At 34.2% G+C, this 19,026-nt stretch overlaps 1 protein-coding gene across 1 annotated transcript in view; it reads left to right on the top strand.

Annotated features, from left to right (window-relative positions):
• Nucleotides 1-1,737: 1,737 nt before the first annotated feature.
• Nucleotides 1,738-19,026, top strand: part of Cc2d2b (coiled-coil and C2 domain containing 2B) — a 96,717-nt gene continuing 79,428 nt past the window's right edge. The window contains 10 exon segments of the mRNA XM_027930308.2: nucleotides 1,738-1,810; nucleotides 3,363-3,427; nucleotides 7,464-7,524; nucleotides 9,100-9,176; nucleotides 9,636-9,703; nucleotides 12,015-12,108; nucleotides 14,296-14,494; nucleotides 14,664-14,800; nucleotides 14,899-15,027; nucleotides 17,833-18,042. Of these exon segments, the coding sequence (XP_027786109.2) occupies nucleotides 1,804-1,810; nucleotides 3,363-3,427; nucleotides 7,464-7,524; nucleotides 9,100-9,176; nucleotides 9,636-9,703; nucleotides 12,015-12,108; nucleotides 14,296-14,494; nucleotides 14,664-14,800; nucleotides 14,899-15,027; nucleotides 17,833-18,042 (1,047 nt within the window). The 5' untranslated portion in view covers nucleotides 1,738-1,803.

Raw genomic sequence — 19,026 nt, 5'->3', positions numbered from 1 at the left:
TCAAATTAGGCAATTGCTGCTTATTTTGTTGTGTTACCCTCAACAAGCTGTTCTTCAGATTATTTTTCTGATTACATTGCTGTTTTATTTGGTTTTACAGAAGCTGGCTTCCATCCTAAAGACTGTGTAAGAGTGTGAGATGTTAACCTTCATAGTCATTGGAAAGTAATGTTTTTGGTTTCATCTTTGACTTAATTACATTAATTTCAAATAAAAAAGAACCTACAATAAAATTTATTGTGCTTAACATCCCTGTTTGTAAAACTTTTTATATTCTATTATATCTATTTCCAAGGAGGCATCATTACTAGATAGATGCTTCCAAAATTACAAGTTGGACTTTGAGGGGCATATTTTCTTATGCCAACCCTTCTAGGAGTAGTTCTCCTGTGCAACTTTCTTTTTTTTTTTTTTTTTAGGTTTCTCAAAGGTCCCCATGATATATTCTTGTTTGTATATTAAATTTGCAAAAAACATAAAAGAGTCTTTAGGAAGTTTTGTTTCAGGACTCATCATGATATATAGTACTTCTGGTAACTGGCAAAACCCAAAGTTTTCCCATTGCCAGGCAAGAAAGGAAATATTTGTACAAATAGAATTGCCTTCTGTTAGCTGAGGATCAGAAAAGCCCAAATGAATTTCTAGCTTTAATTTTCATGCTTTGGCTGTGGACTTATAGGCCATCTGACCCCAAAATAGTCAATTTCTTTACCCTTTAGCTACAGGAATTGCAAATTAGCAATATCCTCACAGAGAATATTGGGTTTAACTTTTGGAGTCAGTTTTCTAACACAGAAAGTTGAATTGTTGTAAAAGGGATATTTCAGTAGAGAAAATGCAGTTTTTATCTAATATTGTAATTTTATCCAATATTTTGTGTATAATAATTTATTTATCTTTTATGTGGAATAATAAATGAATAGGTTAGGAACATCCTCAGGTGTGCAAAAAAAAAGGATAAATGTTTTCTTATAAAAAAAGGATAAATATTTTCTTATCAAAGTGTAATAATTAATCAAATTATCAAATAAAATAACATTTTATTTGATAATTTGATTAATTATTACACTTTGATAATTTGAACATTTTATTTGATAATTTGATTAATTATTACACTTTTACTATCTTTAGGTCATACTACTGCTAATATTTTCTCTAGTTTAGAAGAAAAAATTTAAGTGTGGGAAGCCATCCATGAACTGTGCGTGAACTAAAGTGATGTTAATGCCATTAGGCAAGAAAGTATGGTATCAGGAACTCCCAGTAGCAAGCTTGCTTGTTTGAGAAATGCATTCTCAAACTGGTAACTGGCAAAACCCAAAGTTTTCCCATGAACCATGGGGTTCATGTGACATCCTGCCTATCTCCATTTCAAGTTCAGCACATCACCAGAGATGGGGTGACCTGCTGGAGCCACACAGCCTCTGGGAGGTGGGTGTGGCTTGCCAAAATGCCAATCAGCCTCTTTACTGCAAGACCTGTGCCACACCTTGAAGCAAGCACCCCAGATTCCTCCCCCTGAAACCTTATTCCTGCCTTTGATGTATCCCCCTTAAATAAAGAAATGGAGTCTTTTTTCAGTTGTTCAGTTCTAGCTTCTATCAGGACTGGAAGACTCCGCTTTTCATATCTAATTTCTGTTTCAGTCTTTATTTCTCACCGATTATTTCAGACTTTTTATTTCCCAGGCGGCTCACACCTTCTGAGCAGGAACCTACCCTGGTGGGGGTGCTGGTCACCTCAATACATAAGCATCAAAAAGCCAGGTATTGATTGGAAGTTCATTTCAGAAGTTCTTGAAGAATGGAAGGTAAATTCAAACTTCAGTTTTCTTGCTATCCTATTCCAGTGGCGTGTATGTAATAGCTACTCAGGAGGCTGAGGCAGGAGGATCACAAGTTCAAGGGCAGCCTAGGCAACTAAGTAAGACCCTATCTTAAACTTAAAAAAATTTTTAAACAACTCGGACTGTAGCTCAGTAGTAGAGCACCTGCATGAAATGTGTGAGGCTCTTGGTTTGATCCCCATAGTTCTCACACACACACACACACACACACACACACACACACACAAAATCATTAAGCCAATCTGTTTAAGTGTCTTTTTTTAACTGTTAAACAAATAAAAAAATTAACTTAGACTTGATTCTATTCTGTTCCAAATGCTTCAGTCTTTTTAAATACTTCCAAACCTTTCACCTAAGTATCTCATTAACACCCATTCCCATTCTCCATTTCCACATCCATTTTTAAAATTCAGATATCTATTATTTCACATTAGTATGATTAAAATGACCTTTTAGTTAATCTCTATGCCTCTGTGTAGTATTTCTATATTTAGTCAAACTCTGCTTTTTCTCCCACTGTAAAGTTTAATAGTTCTGCAAGGAAGGAAATTCCAACATATTTTAAGAAGTAATTCTTAGGTATTTTGGAATGTTTTTAAGTCGATGTTATGAAAGTGATTTTTTCCTATTATATTAGTATACAGGGAAGTGCCGGGTTTCTGTTCTCGCGACTAAAAGGCTCAGGGGTCACTCTAGTTAAACTGGGCTAACTGGGCTGCACGAAATAACCACACAAGAGACACAAATACCTTTTTCTTTGGGGTTGCTGTGACAGCTCCTCTGACCTTAAGGGTCAGAAAGAGAGAGAGAGCGAGAGTACCGCTGACCCCTTTTATTGAGGAGAAGCTATTCAAATGAGGCAAGGGGTCAGGTTTCAGGGGGCTGAGTCTATCTTCATGATGTCCACTGTCAGCAGGTTGACTGACACCTGGGTAGGCCACACCCAAGGGCACAGTAAGAGGAGGGGACACACACAAGGCACTTCCATGGAAGATTCTATCCTAAACAGGGCAAGGGGTTATATTACAAAGGAACAGGTGAGCATAGCTTCACCCATGGGGCTGTAGCAAGACACACCCATTTCTGTGACTGAGCGCCTCAGCACCCAGCTGGGGAGTGTAACTCAGTCACCCATAAGGTTGGCCTCCCACAGGGAAGATGCTGACTGCTACATATTTTCTCCCTCTTGATAACTTTCTTATTATGTCTAAATGTTTTTGATTCATTCTCTTGAGTTTTCATATATAAAAACTTATCATCTACAAATGATGATAATTTTGTCTTCCATTTCTTAAAGTTCTCTTTTACTTCTTTTGTGTCTTGTTACATTGACCAGAATTTCTGCTAGATACTAAAGGGTGAGAAAATGATAAATATAAAAAAACTAAAGGGAATATTTATTTGTTTTGTTTCTATTAAATCAGAAAATTTAAATACCATGTTTATCTTAAATATCACAATAGTCTTCTTTTAGCATCGTGATAATCATTCTTAAGAATATTTTTCATTTATTTAGAAAGTGGATATGAAAGAAACATCATGAAAAAGATCTCAAAGAGAAGAGACAATATTAAAAAAAGGGTAAAGTATTAATGGAGTTTATAAAGATTTCTAGTATGAATGTCTTAGAGCATTTTACCAAGAGGTATGTTTTCCTGAAGACAGTTTACATTTTTATTCAATTGCTTTTGTATTCTCTGCCAAACATTCTGAATCTTAAACAGCCTGTGTACCATGTGGACATCATAGTATTGGATAGAATTAGCTTTACAGAGGTCATTAAAATCATTCCCTGCTTCCTTCCAGGCAAACGAGAATTCATTTTATAATTTCATCCACTAAACAGCACAGGCTTCCCAATCTCCTTTGGTAACTCATTTTAATTATCAAGCAACACTTTTCATCAGCTTTTTTTTCCCCTCACGAACTACTGAAACGAAATGCCTCCACTATTTTTCACTTTTTAAAACCTTAAGGGAAAAAATAATTCATTGCAGTTTTTAATAAAATCATGAGTTTGTATTCAAGTATTTTATTAAGCCAATCAAACTAAGGTTTCCTTTTGTTCTTTTCTTGTTGTTCTTTTTAAACATTATTTATTTGACAATGTTTATTATGTACAACATGTTTTTAAATTTGTATACATTGTGGAATGGCTAAATTGAGCTAATTAGTATATGCATTATCTCATGTACTTGTTTTTGTGGCAAGAACATTTCAAATCCACTCTCTTAGCAATTTTCAAGAATAGAGTACATTGTTATTAACTCTGGTCACCATGTAATACAACAGGTCTCTTGATCTTGTTCCTCCTGTCTTTGATCATCATCATCTTCTGAATCTCTCCCATCATCCTACCAGACCAGCCCTTGTCCTCATCCACTCCAGCCTCTAGTAACCACCATTCTGTTCTCTCCTTCCATGAGCTCACTTTTTTCAGGTTCCACATGTGAGTGAGATAATACAGTATTTGTCTTTCTGTGACTGACTTATTTTACATACTATCCTTTAGGTTCTATCCAGGTTGTCACCAATGACAGGATTTTCTTCTTTTTAAAACAATAGTATTGCATTACATAAATGTACCACATTTTCTTTATCCATTCATCTGTTTATGGAAACTTAGGTTGATTTTACAACTTGGCCATGGTGAATAGTGCTGCAGTGAACAGGGGAGTGCAGGTATCTCTCTCATGTGTTTGTGTGTATATATTTTTAAACACCATAAGTTTATCTTAAATATCACAATAGTCTTCTTTTAGCATCATGATAATCATTCTTAAGAATATTTTTCATTTATCACACACATACACACACACACACACACACACACACACACTCACACACATACACCACTTTTGGGATTGCTGGATCCTGTAGTAGTTCTATTTTTAATTTTTTGAGGAACTTTCATGTTCTTTTCCATAATGAAGCTACTAATTTACATCCCCACCAACAGTGTACAAGTGTTATTCAACACTTGTTACCTTTCATCTTTTGGGTATTAGCCATTTTAACTGGGGTGAGATGATTATCATTGTGTTTTTGATTTGCACTTCTCTGATGATTAGTGATGTTGAGCATTTTTGCATATACCTATTGATCATTTGTGTGTTTTCTTTTGAGAAATGTCTATTCATATCCTTTGTTCATTTGTAAAAGTCAGTTTATTTATTTTCTTATATTGAGTTTATCAGTTCCTTATATATTTTGAATTTTTAACCCCTTCTCATGCACATAGTTCACAAATATTTTCTCTCATTCTGTAGGTTGTCTCTTCACTCTGTTAATTGTTTCCTTTGGTGTCCAGAAGTTTTTTCATTTGATTTAGTCCCATTTGTCTATTTTTGCTTTTGTTGCCTGTGCTTTTGGGATCATCTTAAATATCCTTGCCCATACCAATGCATGGAGCTTTTCTTTTATGCTTTCTTTTAGTAGTTCCACATGCCTGGGTCTTATATTTACATTTTTAATCCATTTTGAGTTGATTTTTCATACAGCATGATATGAAGGGCTAAATTTATTCTTCTGTATATGGGTATCCAGTTGTTTCAGCATTGTTTATTGAAGAGATTATCCTTTACCCATTGTATGTTCTTGGTACGCTTGTCAAAAATCAATTAATTGTAAATGTGTGGATTTATTTCTGGGCTCTCTGTTCTGTTCCATTGGTCCATGTTTTTATGACACTTTAGAGCTTTGTAGAGTATCTTTTGAAAATCAGTATGATGCCTCCACCTTTGCTCTTTTTGTTCAAGATTGCTTTTGCTATTCTGGGTATTTTGTAATTCTGTACAGATTTTGTGATTTTAGAAAGTAGTTTATAAGGATTTTGATTTTACTAAATAACCTAATTGTAGAATAATCCTGATAAATGTGATATGTTTAGTTTTATATACAAATCATTTAATTCATATGTTAATAGGAAAGGTATTAGGTACGAATTATACTCTTTTATTAAGTCTGTCAGTAATAGAATAGGGAGCTTTAGAGATGATTTACTTATGTATTTATTTAATTATCCTCCAACTTAAATATCCATATATTCATGTCTCAGCCAGCCAGCAATCTGTTTCCTGCTTTGCTCAAAAAATTTTGGGTATAAATGCACGCCTACATTTCTAGTGACTGGGGAGGCTAAGGCAGCAGAATCACAAGTTTGAGGCCAACCTCAACAACTTAGCAAGACCCTGTCTCAAAATAAAAAATGATAAAGAAGCTGGGGATATTGCTTGGTGGCAGAGCACCCCTGGATTCAATCCCCAGGACCAAAAAATTTTTTTTTGTCTAGTTAGTTATTGAAACATATATGGACAAATATTTACCTGTCTCTTAGAATAACTCAATTAAGATTCATATTTTTGTCCCTGCCTTCTAAATGGAGATGGAAAATTATTAAAATAGGATTGTTGGGCAAAAATATTGAGACTTAAAGGCAGACCTCTGTCAGTCATTTTTCAGGGTTGATGTTTCATCATACCTCCAAGAGTTGCTATCTCTTGGTCAAGAATAGAATTAGGTAGTATTAATTATCTTAAGGAAGATATTAAAAGTTGAATAAGAAGTAAGGGAACATCTTAGTTCATGTTGACTTTATTCAGTAATTTTAAAATATGGTGTAAGAATAATTGGAAGTTCTTTCAGAAAGTTGATAGACTGTACTTCTATCATAATAATGTTTTTATCACGATCATGTTAGTATCTTGCTTTTTGGCATTTGACACAAATCCATGTTTTAAATATGATGGTAAAGCTGATGTGTGTCTTCTTGCTCTCCTTCCATCTCCATAGTAATTTGTTATCATGGATAATTGTTCTTTTAACTAGTATATATATTTAAATAGTAGCTATAGCAGCTATAATAGTCTTTGAAATTACATGTCTTAAAGTTAACAGGAAAAGTATATTCCATATCACTACAAAGGATTTAACATTGCTAGTTTAGTTTACTTTAGAATATTTACTATTAACATACTAAACTTCTAATTATGGTAGAACATTCAACTAGAATTATTGAAATATGGTTTCGATGCTCAGGAAAGCATTCAAGGCTGGAGACACAGATTTTGGAAGCCATGCACTCTCCACAGCCTTGGAATGCACCTACCTGTAGTCTATGGAGAGAAGCATGACCATTAAAGAATACAGGGAATAAGAAATTTAAGAATAGAGGGGCAAGAATATGGAAAGTTTCCAGACAGTAAGGGTTCTTAACATTGTCAAATGCTACAGAGTAATCAAGTAATAATTAACACTGGTTGGTAGTGTTGAATTTTCAAATTCTTTTCATGTGTATCTGATCCCATTTGACTCTCCTAGAAGATATACGAAGTAGGTAATATATGAACACTAAGAGTTAACCTGTGGATTTTATTATTAAAAGATACTTTCTGATATTACAAAGAGCAATTTCTTAAAGTTCCACCATATATATAGAGAGAGCTTGGATAAGTTAATTAAAAGATGTAATTTAAGAAAACAGGCAAAAGGTATGAAATGCATTTTAAAGGAGATGATGGTCAACAGGTTGATGAACACATAAAAGATATTCAAAGACAAAACAGAAAGATGCAAGTTAATCCTTTGTGATTTTTTGCTTTTTAAAAAATTTTTGCAGATTTCAGAAGAGACAGTTACCAGTTCAGTAGAAGAAATTGAAGACACACATCTCTCAAAAGGTTTTCATTAAGTATTTCACAATTTTGATATTCTTGATTTTTATTTTTAAAATCATAAATGATTACTCCTATGGTAGAGTTTCAGCTAGGAACACAGTTTCTTAAGGAATGAGTTTAAGTGTAAATTAAATTTACCAGATAATACAAGATTGGTGTAGAGAAATACATAGAAGAGTCAATGCATATAATAAAATAAGTTCTATTTTCTCCATCTTTCTCTGAAAACATGGAGAATTCACTAGTGCTTGAGACTGTTAGAACTTAAACATACATAGGTAACAGAACCTGCTTTAAGAAGTGCCAAGACTTGGGGAGAAAAATAAATAATGGTTGACCTCCGGTTCATTCATTCAACAGATGTTTATTGAGCATCTATTATATGTCATGTGCCATTGTAAAATCTGGGAATAGAGTGTAAACAAAGGGACTGATTATTTTTAAATTATTCCAAGGAATGTTATATTTGAGACTAAAATTTTTTCATGTCCTATTGTAATTTAAATATATATTACCCTTTACTTCCACCCATGCAGTATTTAGTTAGGGAGAAGAAAAGACACAGTGTTAGGCAAAATGACCAGCAGGTCCTCCTTCTTGTGTCCAGGACTGTGACCTTTGTCCTTCTCAATACATCTGGTAGATCATCCAGTGGATGAGCAGAAAATAATACTTAATTAGTATTATTAAATAATAATACTTAATTAGTATTATTAAATCAGTCTTTAGGGACACAGAAGGCTCGAGCCTTCTGTGTCCCTAAAGACTGATTTATTTCTTCTAAGCGCTTGCTGAAGTAGGGGTTAGAAGTATTACATTGATTTTACAAAACTGACTTAAGTACTTAAAATAGGTACCTAGAGATTTACCTCTTTACCTTTCAGATTCTGCAGCAGACCTGGTACCCCCACCCAAAACACCCTTGCCATAATTAAGCTTCTCCTCCTGTCAGATCAGCAGGATGTCTGCAGAGGTTATTGTGGTTGGTAGTTTTGAAAATTCCTCAGGTGCCCAGCCTCTTCTGTCCTACTTCAATTCCTTTCTTCCAGTTTAATCAAACAGCTTTGATATCTGTATATTTGTATATTCCACAGAACAGTCTATATAGAATATGACTGTTCTCATGGATTTTTTTTTCCCAACAGGAAAAAGATAAAAGTTAGTTTGTCTGAAGAATCAGAAAAGGAAAGTGACAAAAAGAGAAGTCACAAAAGTAGCAAAATTCATCATAGATAATTTTTTGATTCCAGATTAGGAGATGCAAGGGACATCCATTGGTCTTAGGTTCTGAGCTCTCATGGGGCAATGACCTAGTCTTCATAGTTGTCATGATGCTTAGAAATGCATGCAGTTCAGATATTTAACAGGTACTCTTGATGTTATTGATGTTTAATTATAAGAAAGTATTATGGGGGCTGAGGTTGTGGCTCACTTGCCTAGCATGTGGAAGGCACTGGGTTAGATCCTCAGCACCACATATAAGTAAAATAAAGATCCATTGACAACTTTAAAAAGTGTATTAAAAACTTATAAAAAAGAAAATGTTATGAACTCTATATTATGTTTATTTTCTGATAGAGTTAGATACAGAAGAAAATCAAAACATTATAGAGACACTGAGAGGCAAAGTAAGAGAAAAACTGAAAAATGCTAAGGTAAGATTTTTTAAAATTTTCCTGTTTTTTCAAAAAAAATGTACTGTTTTAAATGAAACATGTAACATAATGACCTGAATAATAAGCTGAAGCTCAGTTCATTTTTGTTTTGCTTTGTTTTTTGCAATGCTGGGGGTCAGACTCAGAGCCTTACATACATTAGGCAAATCCTTTATCACTTACCCCCACCCCCAGCCTCCATTGAGCTCGTTAGGTCTAAAAGCCTTTATGTTCTTTCCTGTTTTTTTTTCCTTTAGTCTCTGCTGTGATATCAAACCTAAAGCAAAGACATGTTAAGTGACTTCGTTATAGTAATTCTATGTGACATTTAAGGGAAATACATACATATATTTTTAAAAAGAAAAATATTGAGAAGTCTTGATTTATTCATTTTGGACAGATTATTGATGAGCATAATTATGTTTATTTTTATAAAAATTTATTTTTGTTGTGTTTCAGATTAACCAAGGGGAAAAATCTTCAACTGAGACGCTCATTGATTCTAAAATATATCAATGGTTTAAGGTGAATAACTTTTTAAAAAAAAACTTTATAAAACAGCATTATGGATGTATACCTTTTCTAGAGAAAATTCACCCATTTTAACCCTATGATCAATGACTTTCATTTAACTTACAGAATTATGTAATCAATAACACAGTCTAGTTTTAGGCAATTTTCATCATTCCAAAAAGAAGTCTTATGTCCATTTGCAGTCATTCCCTATTTCTTCTTGACATTCCCTATTTCTTCTTACTTTCATCCTTAAATTATATTAATTTTTATTGTTAAAAGGTAAACTTAAGCACATTAAAATTTTGAAGAGTTTATTTGAGCAAAAAGCAGTTCATGAATTAGGCAACTCCAGACTGCAGGTAGTTAGGGCTCCACCAAAGGGGCATGAGGGTAGAACTTTCACAAAATATACAAGGCAAAGAAAACATTAAAGTGGAACAGTAGCCTTCACATCCTATTGAGAGGTTAGCTGGCAGTTTCTGATTGAAACTTTGAGTTTCATTTTCTTAGGATATGATCATTCATGCTGAGTTGTGTTTCAGTTTACTTATAGAAATTCAGGGTCCTAGAGCCACCTTAGCCTTCTGACCTTCCAATTAGTTATTCTAAAAATACTATAGATGGTCCCCAAATTACAGATTTTGTTCTAAAATTCAGTATGTGATTGCATACTTGAAACATGAATGACAAAACAATTCATTTTGGGCAACTGTATTATTAAAAGTATAGGTTAAGTAGCTGTAACAAAAAGATTTAAGTAAAATGTCTTAAGAGTGAAGCTTTTCTTCTTTCTGGTGTTAACAATAAGTTGTTCAGGCTGATGGGGGAGTTCTGCTGTCTTCAACATGTGCTTTTCATCTCTTAAATTCATGGCATGGCTCCACTGTTTTCATTTGCAAGCCAAAGAAAAGGGAGGAGCAAATAACCAAAGGATTGCAGGTTAATCTTGTGGGACAAGACATGCAGACTGCACACAGCATTTCCAGTAGAGAATATGGGAGCAGTGTCTAGGCATCCAGCTAAAAATAGGTTCTGTTATTAGAGGTAGGAGAAAAAAAAACAATGATGTACAGCTAGTAACTTCTGCCACAAGCACTAGAGTATTTAAATCTGCAAATTTTAAAATGTAAGAATTGTTGTTGTTTGTTTGTTGTTGTTGTTTTATTTTTAGTTTTAGGTGGACATAATACCTTTATTTTATTTTTATATGGTGCTGAGGATCAAACCCAGTGCCTCACACATGCCAGGCGAGCACTGTACCTGAGTTACAACCCGAGCCCCTTTGTTTGTTGTTTTTAATTCATCTTTATCTCCTCCACAGTGCCTCTCTTGGGTGCTTAATTAAAAACATTTTAACTAAGTTAGAAATAAAAGCAGATTAAAAATGATGTTTGTGCACATTTTAAATTCAACATATGAATAAGAGTATACCTAAATTGGATTTAATTAAAAATAATAAAAACTATGACTAACAAAATGTTTGCAGAGGTTGAACCATTGAGTATAAGAAAAGAGGTAAAAAGAAAGAGAAATGGGCTCAAAAGAATTTTCATTGTAAGTATTTGACAATAGTTTTGAGATGAGCAGAGATAATGGAAGTAGTTTTAAGATGAGCAGAGATGATGGAAGTAAAAATACATATTGAGAATATATGCAGCATTGTTGCAAGGTGACACACTGAAAGATAACATGACAGCTAAACTGTAGATACAACAGGATATAAGATAAATTTTCACATTTTACATTTTCAAAAATTCTTTGATTCCTAGTAGCTATTAGTTTTACCTCATTAACAGAATTGATTCCTTAACAACCCCCTCTTAAAACAGTTTATTTTAATATGCTTCTGTGAGAAAGAAGCAATGTGATTTATATTTCAAAGAGTCAGACTTTACAGTATGGAAAAACAGGGTGTATTGATCAGCAAGTTAATGAAGACTACGGAACTTTTAAAACTTTAGTCACTTCTAATGGCACCAGACTGTGCAGTGAGGTGGTGCTTGTCTGCATCCATGAACACTTGACAGTAGAGGGAAATTTGACCAGTATCAGCATTTTGATCAAGCTACAAGGCAAGGTAGTGCTCTTAATTCTCAGACTAAAGTAAGAAGATAGTTTGGGAGGACAGAGATTTTGACTTACTTTAATGATTTTTATTGAAGTTACTAGAACATTAAAAAAAAAAACAACTAAAAACTCATGAACTGAAAAGACTGGAAGCTAAATATAACTTGATAAAAAATAATTCATTCCTGCTGTTCTTTGCTTATTAAGCAGAAAAGGTCTTCATTTAAACACTGAATGCTGGTTTACTATTGTTTAAAACCCACAGACTGAAGTCTTGTTGGATGAAGGTCTTTCATTTTTCATTCTGAGTGGTGAAGAAGGCTCAGCTTTGGACCAGTCGTCAGAGCAGGTTGGATTTGTTCCCCTCTCTCCCACATCCTTGCTATCAGGAAAAGCAACTCTTTCTTAAATGTATAAAATGTATTGGTTGGATGAGAGATGACATTTTTATTATTGTGCCTTCCTTTTTTCTTTGAAAAGAGAGATTGTTCATAAAAATAATAATACCCAACACTTATTGAGTGCTTACTAGATACCCAGTGATATACTGTTTTCAAAGTGGACTGTGTTATTCAGGTCTCATCATAACCCTGAGAGATAGGTATTATTGTTATCTTGACTCTTGAGGTGAGGGAACCTGGGCGCAGAGAGCTGAGCACTGATAGAGCTGGGGAGCATAAGCTCTAAAGCCTGTGTTTCCTTCCTTTGCTGTTCTGCCTTCTAAGTGCTTCATGTTGTTCTCCATGATCTTTGTTAGCCCTGATAGTTTCCCCAGTCTCCATCCCTCAGAGGCCACTCCTAGACCCTTCCCAGTCCCCCTCGCACTCCTCAGTCTACTGCTGCTCTGTGCTTGCCCTTTCCTGCAGTATTAGTCTCACCAGTCTTTCCCTGTCCTCTCCTGACTTGTCAGTCTCACTAGCCCCCCTATTTGCTCCTGTTGCTAGAACTTTCTCCAGTTCCTCTGAACCTTCAAATCTCTCCACAGTTCTCTTGAGGCCCCCACCACCCAGAACGTCCTATTCCCAATCATCCCACCTAACATCTTCTGACACCTCTCAGCCATTTCTGCATCCCCAAGGTCCTCCTTTCAATTCCTCTTGGACTCCCATTTGTCTTCTTACTTACTTCCCAATCTCTTCCATTTTTTTCTTTGCATTCTCCTCTAGTCTTTTCATTCCTTTTTCATTAACTGTTTTTTCTTTAATGAAAACCTTGTCTTTTAAAATTTTGAACAAATAAAAACGTTCACAAATAAAAATGTTAACTATAAAAACTTAATGCAGAAAACCATGAGAAATAAAATGAAAATCATCTGAAACCCCACTGTCCCAAAATAAGCACTAATTGTCATTCTTTCTTATCTTTCTTATACTTATGCCCATACATGCAAAAACACAGAGGTTACATAAATAACCATAGTAGTAAACGGCAGTTCCAGTTTTTCAATAGCTCAGCCAAAACTTGGTGTCATCCTTGGATCCTCTTTTACTCACATGCCTCAAATCCAGTTCATCACAAATCCTGTTGGCGCTACCTTCAAAATATTCCATTATCTGACTCACTTTTTTCTACCTTTATAGGTATCACCCTAGTTTAAGTCACCATAAATTATCTTCTGGACCATTGTCATAGTCTCCCTCTGAATTCACTGATGCTCTTATAACCAGTTTTCCATACCATACAATAGTCAGAGTGATCCTGTTAAAAATCTGAGAAAGGCCATTCTGAAATAAAAGCTGAAGTTCTTACAGGAGCCTTCAAGGTTTACATGCTGTGTCCCCCTTAGTGCCTCTTGACTTCATTTCAATTCTCCTGTTTTCCCTTTTCCCCCTTTCACCTAACCTCCCACCACATGAATGTCCTTCTGTTCCTCACAACATGCTCTTGCCTTATTGTCTTTGTACCTGTATTTCTGCCTAGAAGATTCTTCGTTATCCTCATGCTTTATCCCATATTGTCTTTGGGACTCTGTTCAAATGATACATTATTAAAGATACTGTGTCTATATGTTATAATCTGTATGCACATATATAGATAACATAACACATATGTTATAGTTTGTCATACACATATCATAGGCTTCCATGTTAAATCTTCTTTCTTTTTCTTAAATATCTTCAAGGAAATATGTCTATTCCACATAATTTTGGGTAATATTGCTCTTTGAATGATTAAAAAGAAAGGTGGGGGGGTGTGTTAAGACCATATGGTCTGATAACTTTAGATTATCATACTTGATATATAATGGTCCAGTATCTCTGGGCATTTTCCATAGGACAGGAGAGGATTAAGTTAGTTCTATTTCAGCAGTCTTTCATTGGGCAATTGCAAAAATGGATTATTGAAAAATCATGTTGTGTAATACTAAGCCTTAAATTAATTTCTCAAGGAAGTTTCATTATAAGAGTTTCAGCTAGCACTTGTCTGGGTGAGGTGAATCAGAAAGAACTATCACAGTAAAGTTCTAGTACACTTATCTTTATATTGACCATTGGGGACAAGGATATAGACTTATTTTTCTTTTTGATATCAACAGAAGTCAGTAAATGATAGTTATTTCAAACACTTTTCCCTTGGTGATAATTCACAAAATGTTGCTGAGAGCCAAGATGAAGATTTTATGGAAGAAATCCTTTTTGCAGATTTAATTGAAATAAAAGCTGCAGAGTATGAAGATGATCAAGAACAAATCAAAAAACAGCAGGCAAATATTTTTGTGCCAAGTAGTTCCCCAGGTAATGTTCTTTTCCAGTAAAATATTTAAGTCATTAATGAGTCATATTTAGGATAATCACTTCTTTGTATGCTGGATTAATAAGAAGTATTGATCTAAAATCATGTAAGTTTTCTGTATTTGTTCCTCTATTTGGGACTTTAAATTAACACCTAAGTTTTGTTATTAAGTGGCCAACCAGTGTAAACTGCCAAAAGGTATGATACCACGCATTTTAGAAGATGAAGGATTCTATGTTCAGAGAAAGCCAAAAATATATAAAAAGACCTGCAACAAAATGGAAAACCGTCTACTTAAATTAGAAAAGGCAAGTGTATCAGCTAAGAAGCTAAACCACTCATAGATAGTATGGCATTTGTTTTTAGTGAATGTTTAATTAATATATTTTAAAAATATTTTTGATAGGGAAAGTGTTGGTTTGAAGAAAGTGGAGAAATAATGTCATTACCTTCACCTATTAAACAGTCATGGAATTTCAGACTAAATATAAGCAAGGAATCTTTAAATCCAGCACTAAAGACCATATATAGGAAGGTAATCAGAAACAGTTTATTTGTAATCATGGTTGAAATTCTCATAATATCAATTATAAGTTGTGGTTTTATTTTTCCCTCTAAAGATATTAAGTCTGGTTAAATTGAATTAAAATATTAATTGAATTAAAATATTAATTGGCCCTTAAGATTATGTTCTTGGTGAATATTTAATGATATGGGGAAGTGCTCAAAATAAAATGTGAAATAAAACAAGCAGAATACAAAATTACGTATGATCCTAATTTGATAAAAGTAATGAGTAGTATTCAAAGTAACTACTAATATAACTTCTACCACTGTGATTACTCTTGCCTGTTAGTTTTGCTTATTTCACATAAATGGAATCATAAACTAAATACTCTATGTTGTGCGCAACAATAATTTGCTCATTTTTTTCCTAGGTAGAATGGTACGAAAAATACATTTATTTATTTACCTCTTCTGCTATTGATACAAGATGCATCCAGTATTATCTATTACTAATAACACTGCTGTGTAATTTCTGCACATGCATTCTGACTCATATATGTGTATATATTTTCTGTTGGGTAAATATCTCAGAATACAAATGCTGATTATAAGTTTGTATGTGTTCTGTTTACTATATAAGGCCAAACAGTTTTCCAGTTGACTCTAGGAAATGATTCACAAACTAGAAGCTTGTGAGAGTTCTGTTTTATATTCTTGCCAATAGTTGGTATTGTCTATCTTTTAAATCATGCCCATTATGGTGTATGTAAGTGGTATTTCCTTAATGTCTGGTCATTTTGTGCTTTTATCTGGGCTTTAATCCATTGTTGCCCTGATCTTTGTGCTTTTGGTGTAACACAGTTATCTGTTTCAAGAAGCCTTTTTAAGCCTCTCAGTTAATCACTGCTTATAGCCAGTGTGTCTGGGAGCTTACTGCCACCCAGGAGAATTCATTCCAGTGTTGCACAGTTCTCATTGTTTGTTATTTTCTGTTATTGAACTAAAACCTGCCTCTTGATCACTTCTACTTATCTGACCTTGTTTGGCCAACAGAGAACTCATAAAGTACTTCACCTGTATGATACCTCTTCAGATATGTAAAGCCTACAGTCACTTCTACCTTTAGCTTTTGCTCTCCAGTCTAAACTCACTTCCTTTGGTTGTTGTTAGAAATTCCACCATCTGTTACTGTCCTCTAGCTCCTGAGTACCACAATCAGTAAGTACTCAACAAGACAAAATCAAAGGCAAAGGTTTATGTCACTCTAATAGAAACCTAAAGCAAGTAGCAACATAGTTATTATCCATCTAGCTCCTAATCTGCTTAACCAGATGGGCATCTGTCATTTGTAATTTAGTTGTTTAGAACTGAAGCTGTTTTTCCCCCTTGGTGTTTTTTTCCTGGTGATGATCAGTTTACTAGTTTGTAACCAATTGACTAAATCCCTTAGGTGGAATCTGAGTTGGCCCTTACATAGAGAATAAGAACTTAACAAATATTAATTTTTTAAAAACAAGCTTTATGGCCATTCTCCCTGAAATCCAGTAAGGAAGGTTCCCAACTCAGGAAAGAGTAGGGAGGCAGAGATTTAGCCACCCTTCTGGTGGCCTACAGTCCTTGAGGATCCTTGATCCTGCCACTACAGATTTGGAGTGAGACAGCACTTTTTTCAGCATAACAGCAGCTGTACTACAGTAGTATAGACTATAATACAGTACCACAGACCATGTAATTTTTAAAGAGAATAGGTTTGTTTTGTCTCATTGTCCTGGTCCAGAATTGAGGGACTACATCTGGGGATGATCTTGTTTGCAGTGTTCTCAAACGACCCAGATCATCACATGATGATAGGTAGGGAACATTTCAAGAGATCTGTCTTTTATTTAGCCGAACTGTCTTTTATATTAGTTCTACTCTCAAGATAACCCATTTATCACATGAATGGGTTTATCCACTCATGAGGGCAAAATCCTAATCACCTCTTTAATGGCCCTACCTGATCTCACCTCTTAATATCTCATAGTGGCAGTTAAATTTCAAGATGAGTTTCAGAAGGGACAAGCAACATTCAAACTATAGAAGCGTGTCATTTTATACCATACTAACCTAGGGAGAGGAGCTCAGTGCTCTCCTCAGGTGGATACAGTCATGGCTTTTACTGGGGGTGGCTATGCATTAATGGATTAGGCTCCCTGTTAAGTAATTCACCCACCTCAAATTATATCGCAAAAACCAATCACATGCATATTCAGATACACATGCTTAAATTCAAAATAGTGGGTGAAACATGCATGAATCATTTTGCATATAACTTAAGTTCTATAGACTTCAACTAATTTGGAACAATCTAGTACCCCTAGATGGAGACAGTCTCATATACAAAGAGTATTTGTTAATGTAGAATTTGCTTAAATGATCCAGATAACTTAGTGGAATTTTCCAGATGACTATCAGTATAATGATTTAGAAACAATGCTTTAATAAGTCATCATTTAGCTCTGATACCCAGATGAGCAATACACCAAACTCGACCCAAAAGTTAATATCTGTCATAATGTCCCTACATGAAATTTGTTTTCATCTTATAATTTGAAAGTACAACTTCCACTGGTAAACAATAGTGAGGTAGATGGCAATAGACCATAGCAATATAATTAAAGTACTGTAATCCAAATATATTTTAAAAATTTAAGCCATAATCAATTTCAAAGAAGACTGAATTATTGTTTTTAGCTTTTCCATATCTTTTGATTTTTCTACAATTGTCATGTTACTTGTAATTTAAAAAGGAATAGCATAAAATTAACATTGTATACACATTTTTCTTTAAAAGGCAATTAAATATGACCTAGGAAGCTCTTTGAGGAGCAAAATGGAAGGTCACAGAGAAATGTACCAAATAGATCTCAACATTGTGGGTTTGCAATTCAGCCATCACCCTCTCTTCAATAAAGAACAAGTATTATGTGCTAGGCTGCTCCAATTTTATGAATGTTTTCAGGAGAGACAGCAACAGAATTTATCTCAGCTGCTGTATGAGAAGGTGAGAATGGCTTTTGTTTTAGTTATAGAGCTGAACATTTAATAATCAGAAAGAAAAAGATCTTAGTACAGATCAAGTTATTGTAGAATATTTTCCCTTAGCACTGTAAATATTGAACCAGTTAGAACAATGGTTTGATTTCCATTTTCTGAAAAGAAATTAGGACTAGACTGTCTGAAGAGATAGCTTCAGACATTCTGCAGGATATTTTACGCATATAAATAATTTACTTACTAATCAGTGGTATTGTTGGTCCTATGACTCAATAAGAATATTTTAAATGAGTAGGACTTAAAAGAGTCATGTATCTCTTTTTTAATATATTTTTAAAATTTTTTAGTTGTAGTTGGACACAATACCTTTATTTTATTTATTTATTTTTATGTGGTGCTGAGGATCGAACCCAGGACCTCACCTGTGCTAGGCAAGCACTCTACCTCTGAGCCACAACCCCAACCCTCGTGTATCTCTTTTATAATAAATTTTTTAGTAAAAATATCAGAGATCATGAATCTCAAGTCAAATTTAAGAGTTTTGACTTAATTCAAATATGATGGATGACTAATCCAAACAGTCATTTAATGACATTATGAAGGATATATAAATTTTGAAGAGGAATAAAAGGGGCTACCTACCAATTATTTTTACAAACTTGTACCTCTTGTTTAAATTCTCTGCTGAGTTTCTTTCAGGAAAGGCAGTTTGATAAATCTCTTTCAACTAATGAGTACCTATGAAATTAAATACCTACCTAATGAGGTATTTATTTAATTAACTAGCCAATTCTGTTAGAGTCACCAAGACATCTCAGTAAGCTTGACATGAAATTACACCTTAATAAATGTTTGCTTTTTAAAAAATATTTGTTTAGTTGTAGATGGACACAATACCTTTATTTTATTTGTTTATTTGTATGTGGTGCCAGGTGTCGAACCCAGTGCCTCACGCCTGCTAGGCAAGCGCTCTACCACTAAACTGCAACCC

Source organism: Marmota flaviventris, chromosome 4, assembly GCF_047511675.1.
Source record: "Marmota flaviventris isolate mMarFla1 chromosome 4, mMarFla1.hap1, whole genome shotgun sequence".
NCBI classification, from domain to species: Eukaryota; Metazoa; Chordata; class Mammalia; order Rodentia; family Sciuridae; genus Marmota; species Marmota flaviventris.
This window is presented reverse-complemented; position numbering and strand designations above follow the sequence as displayed.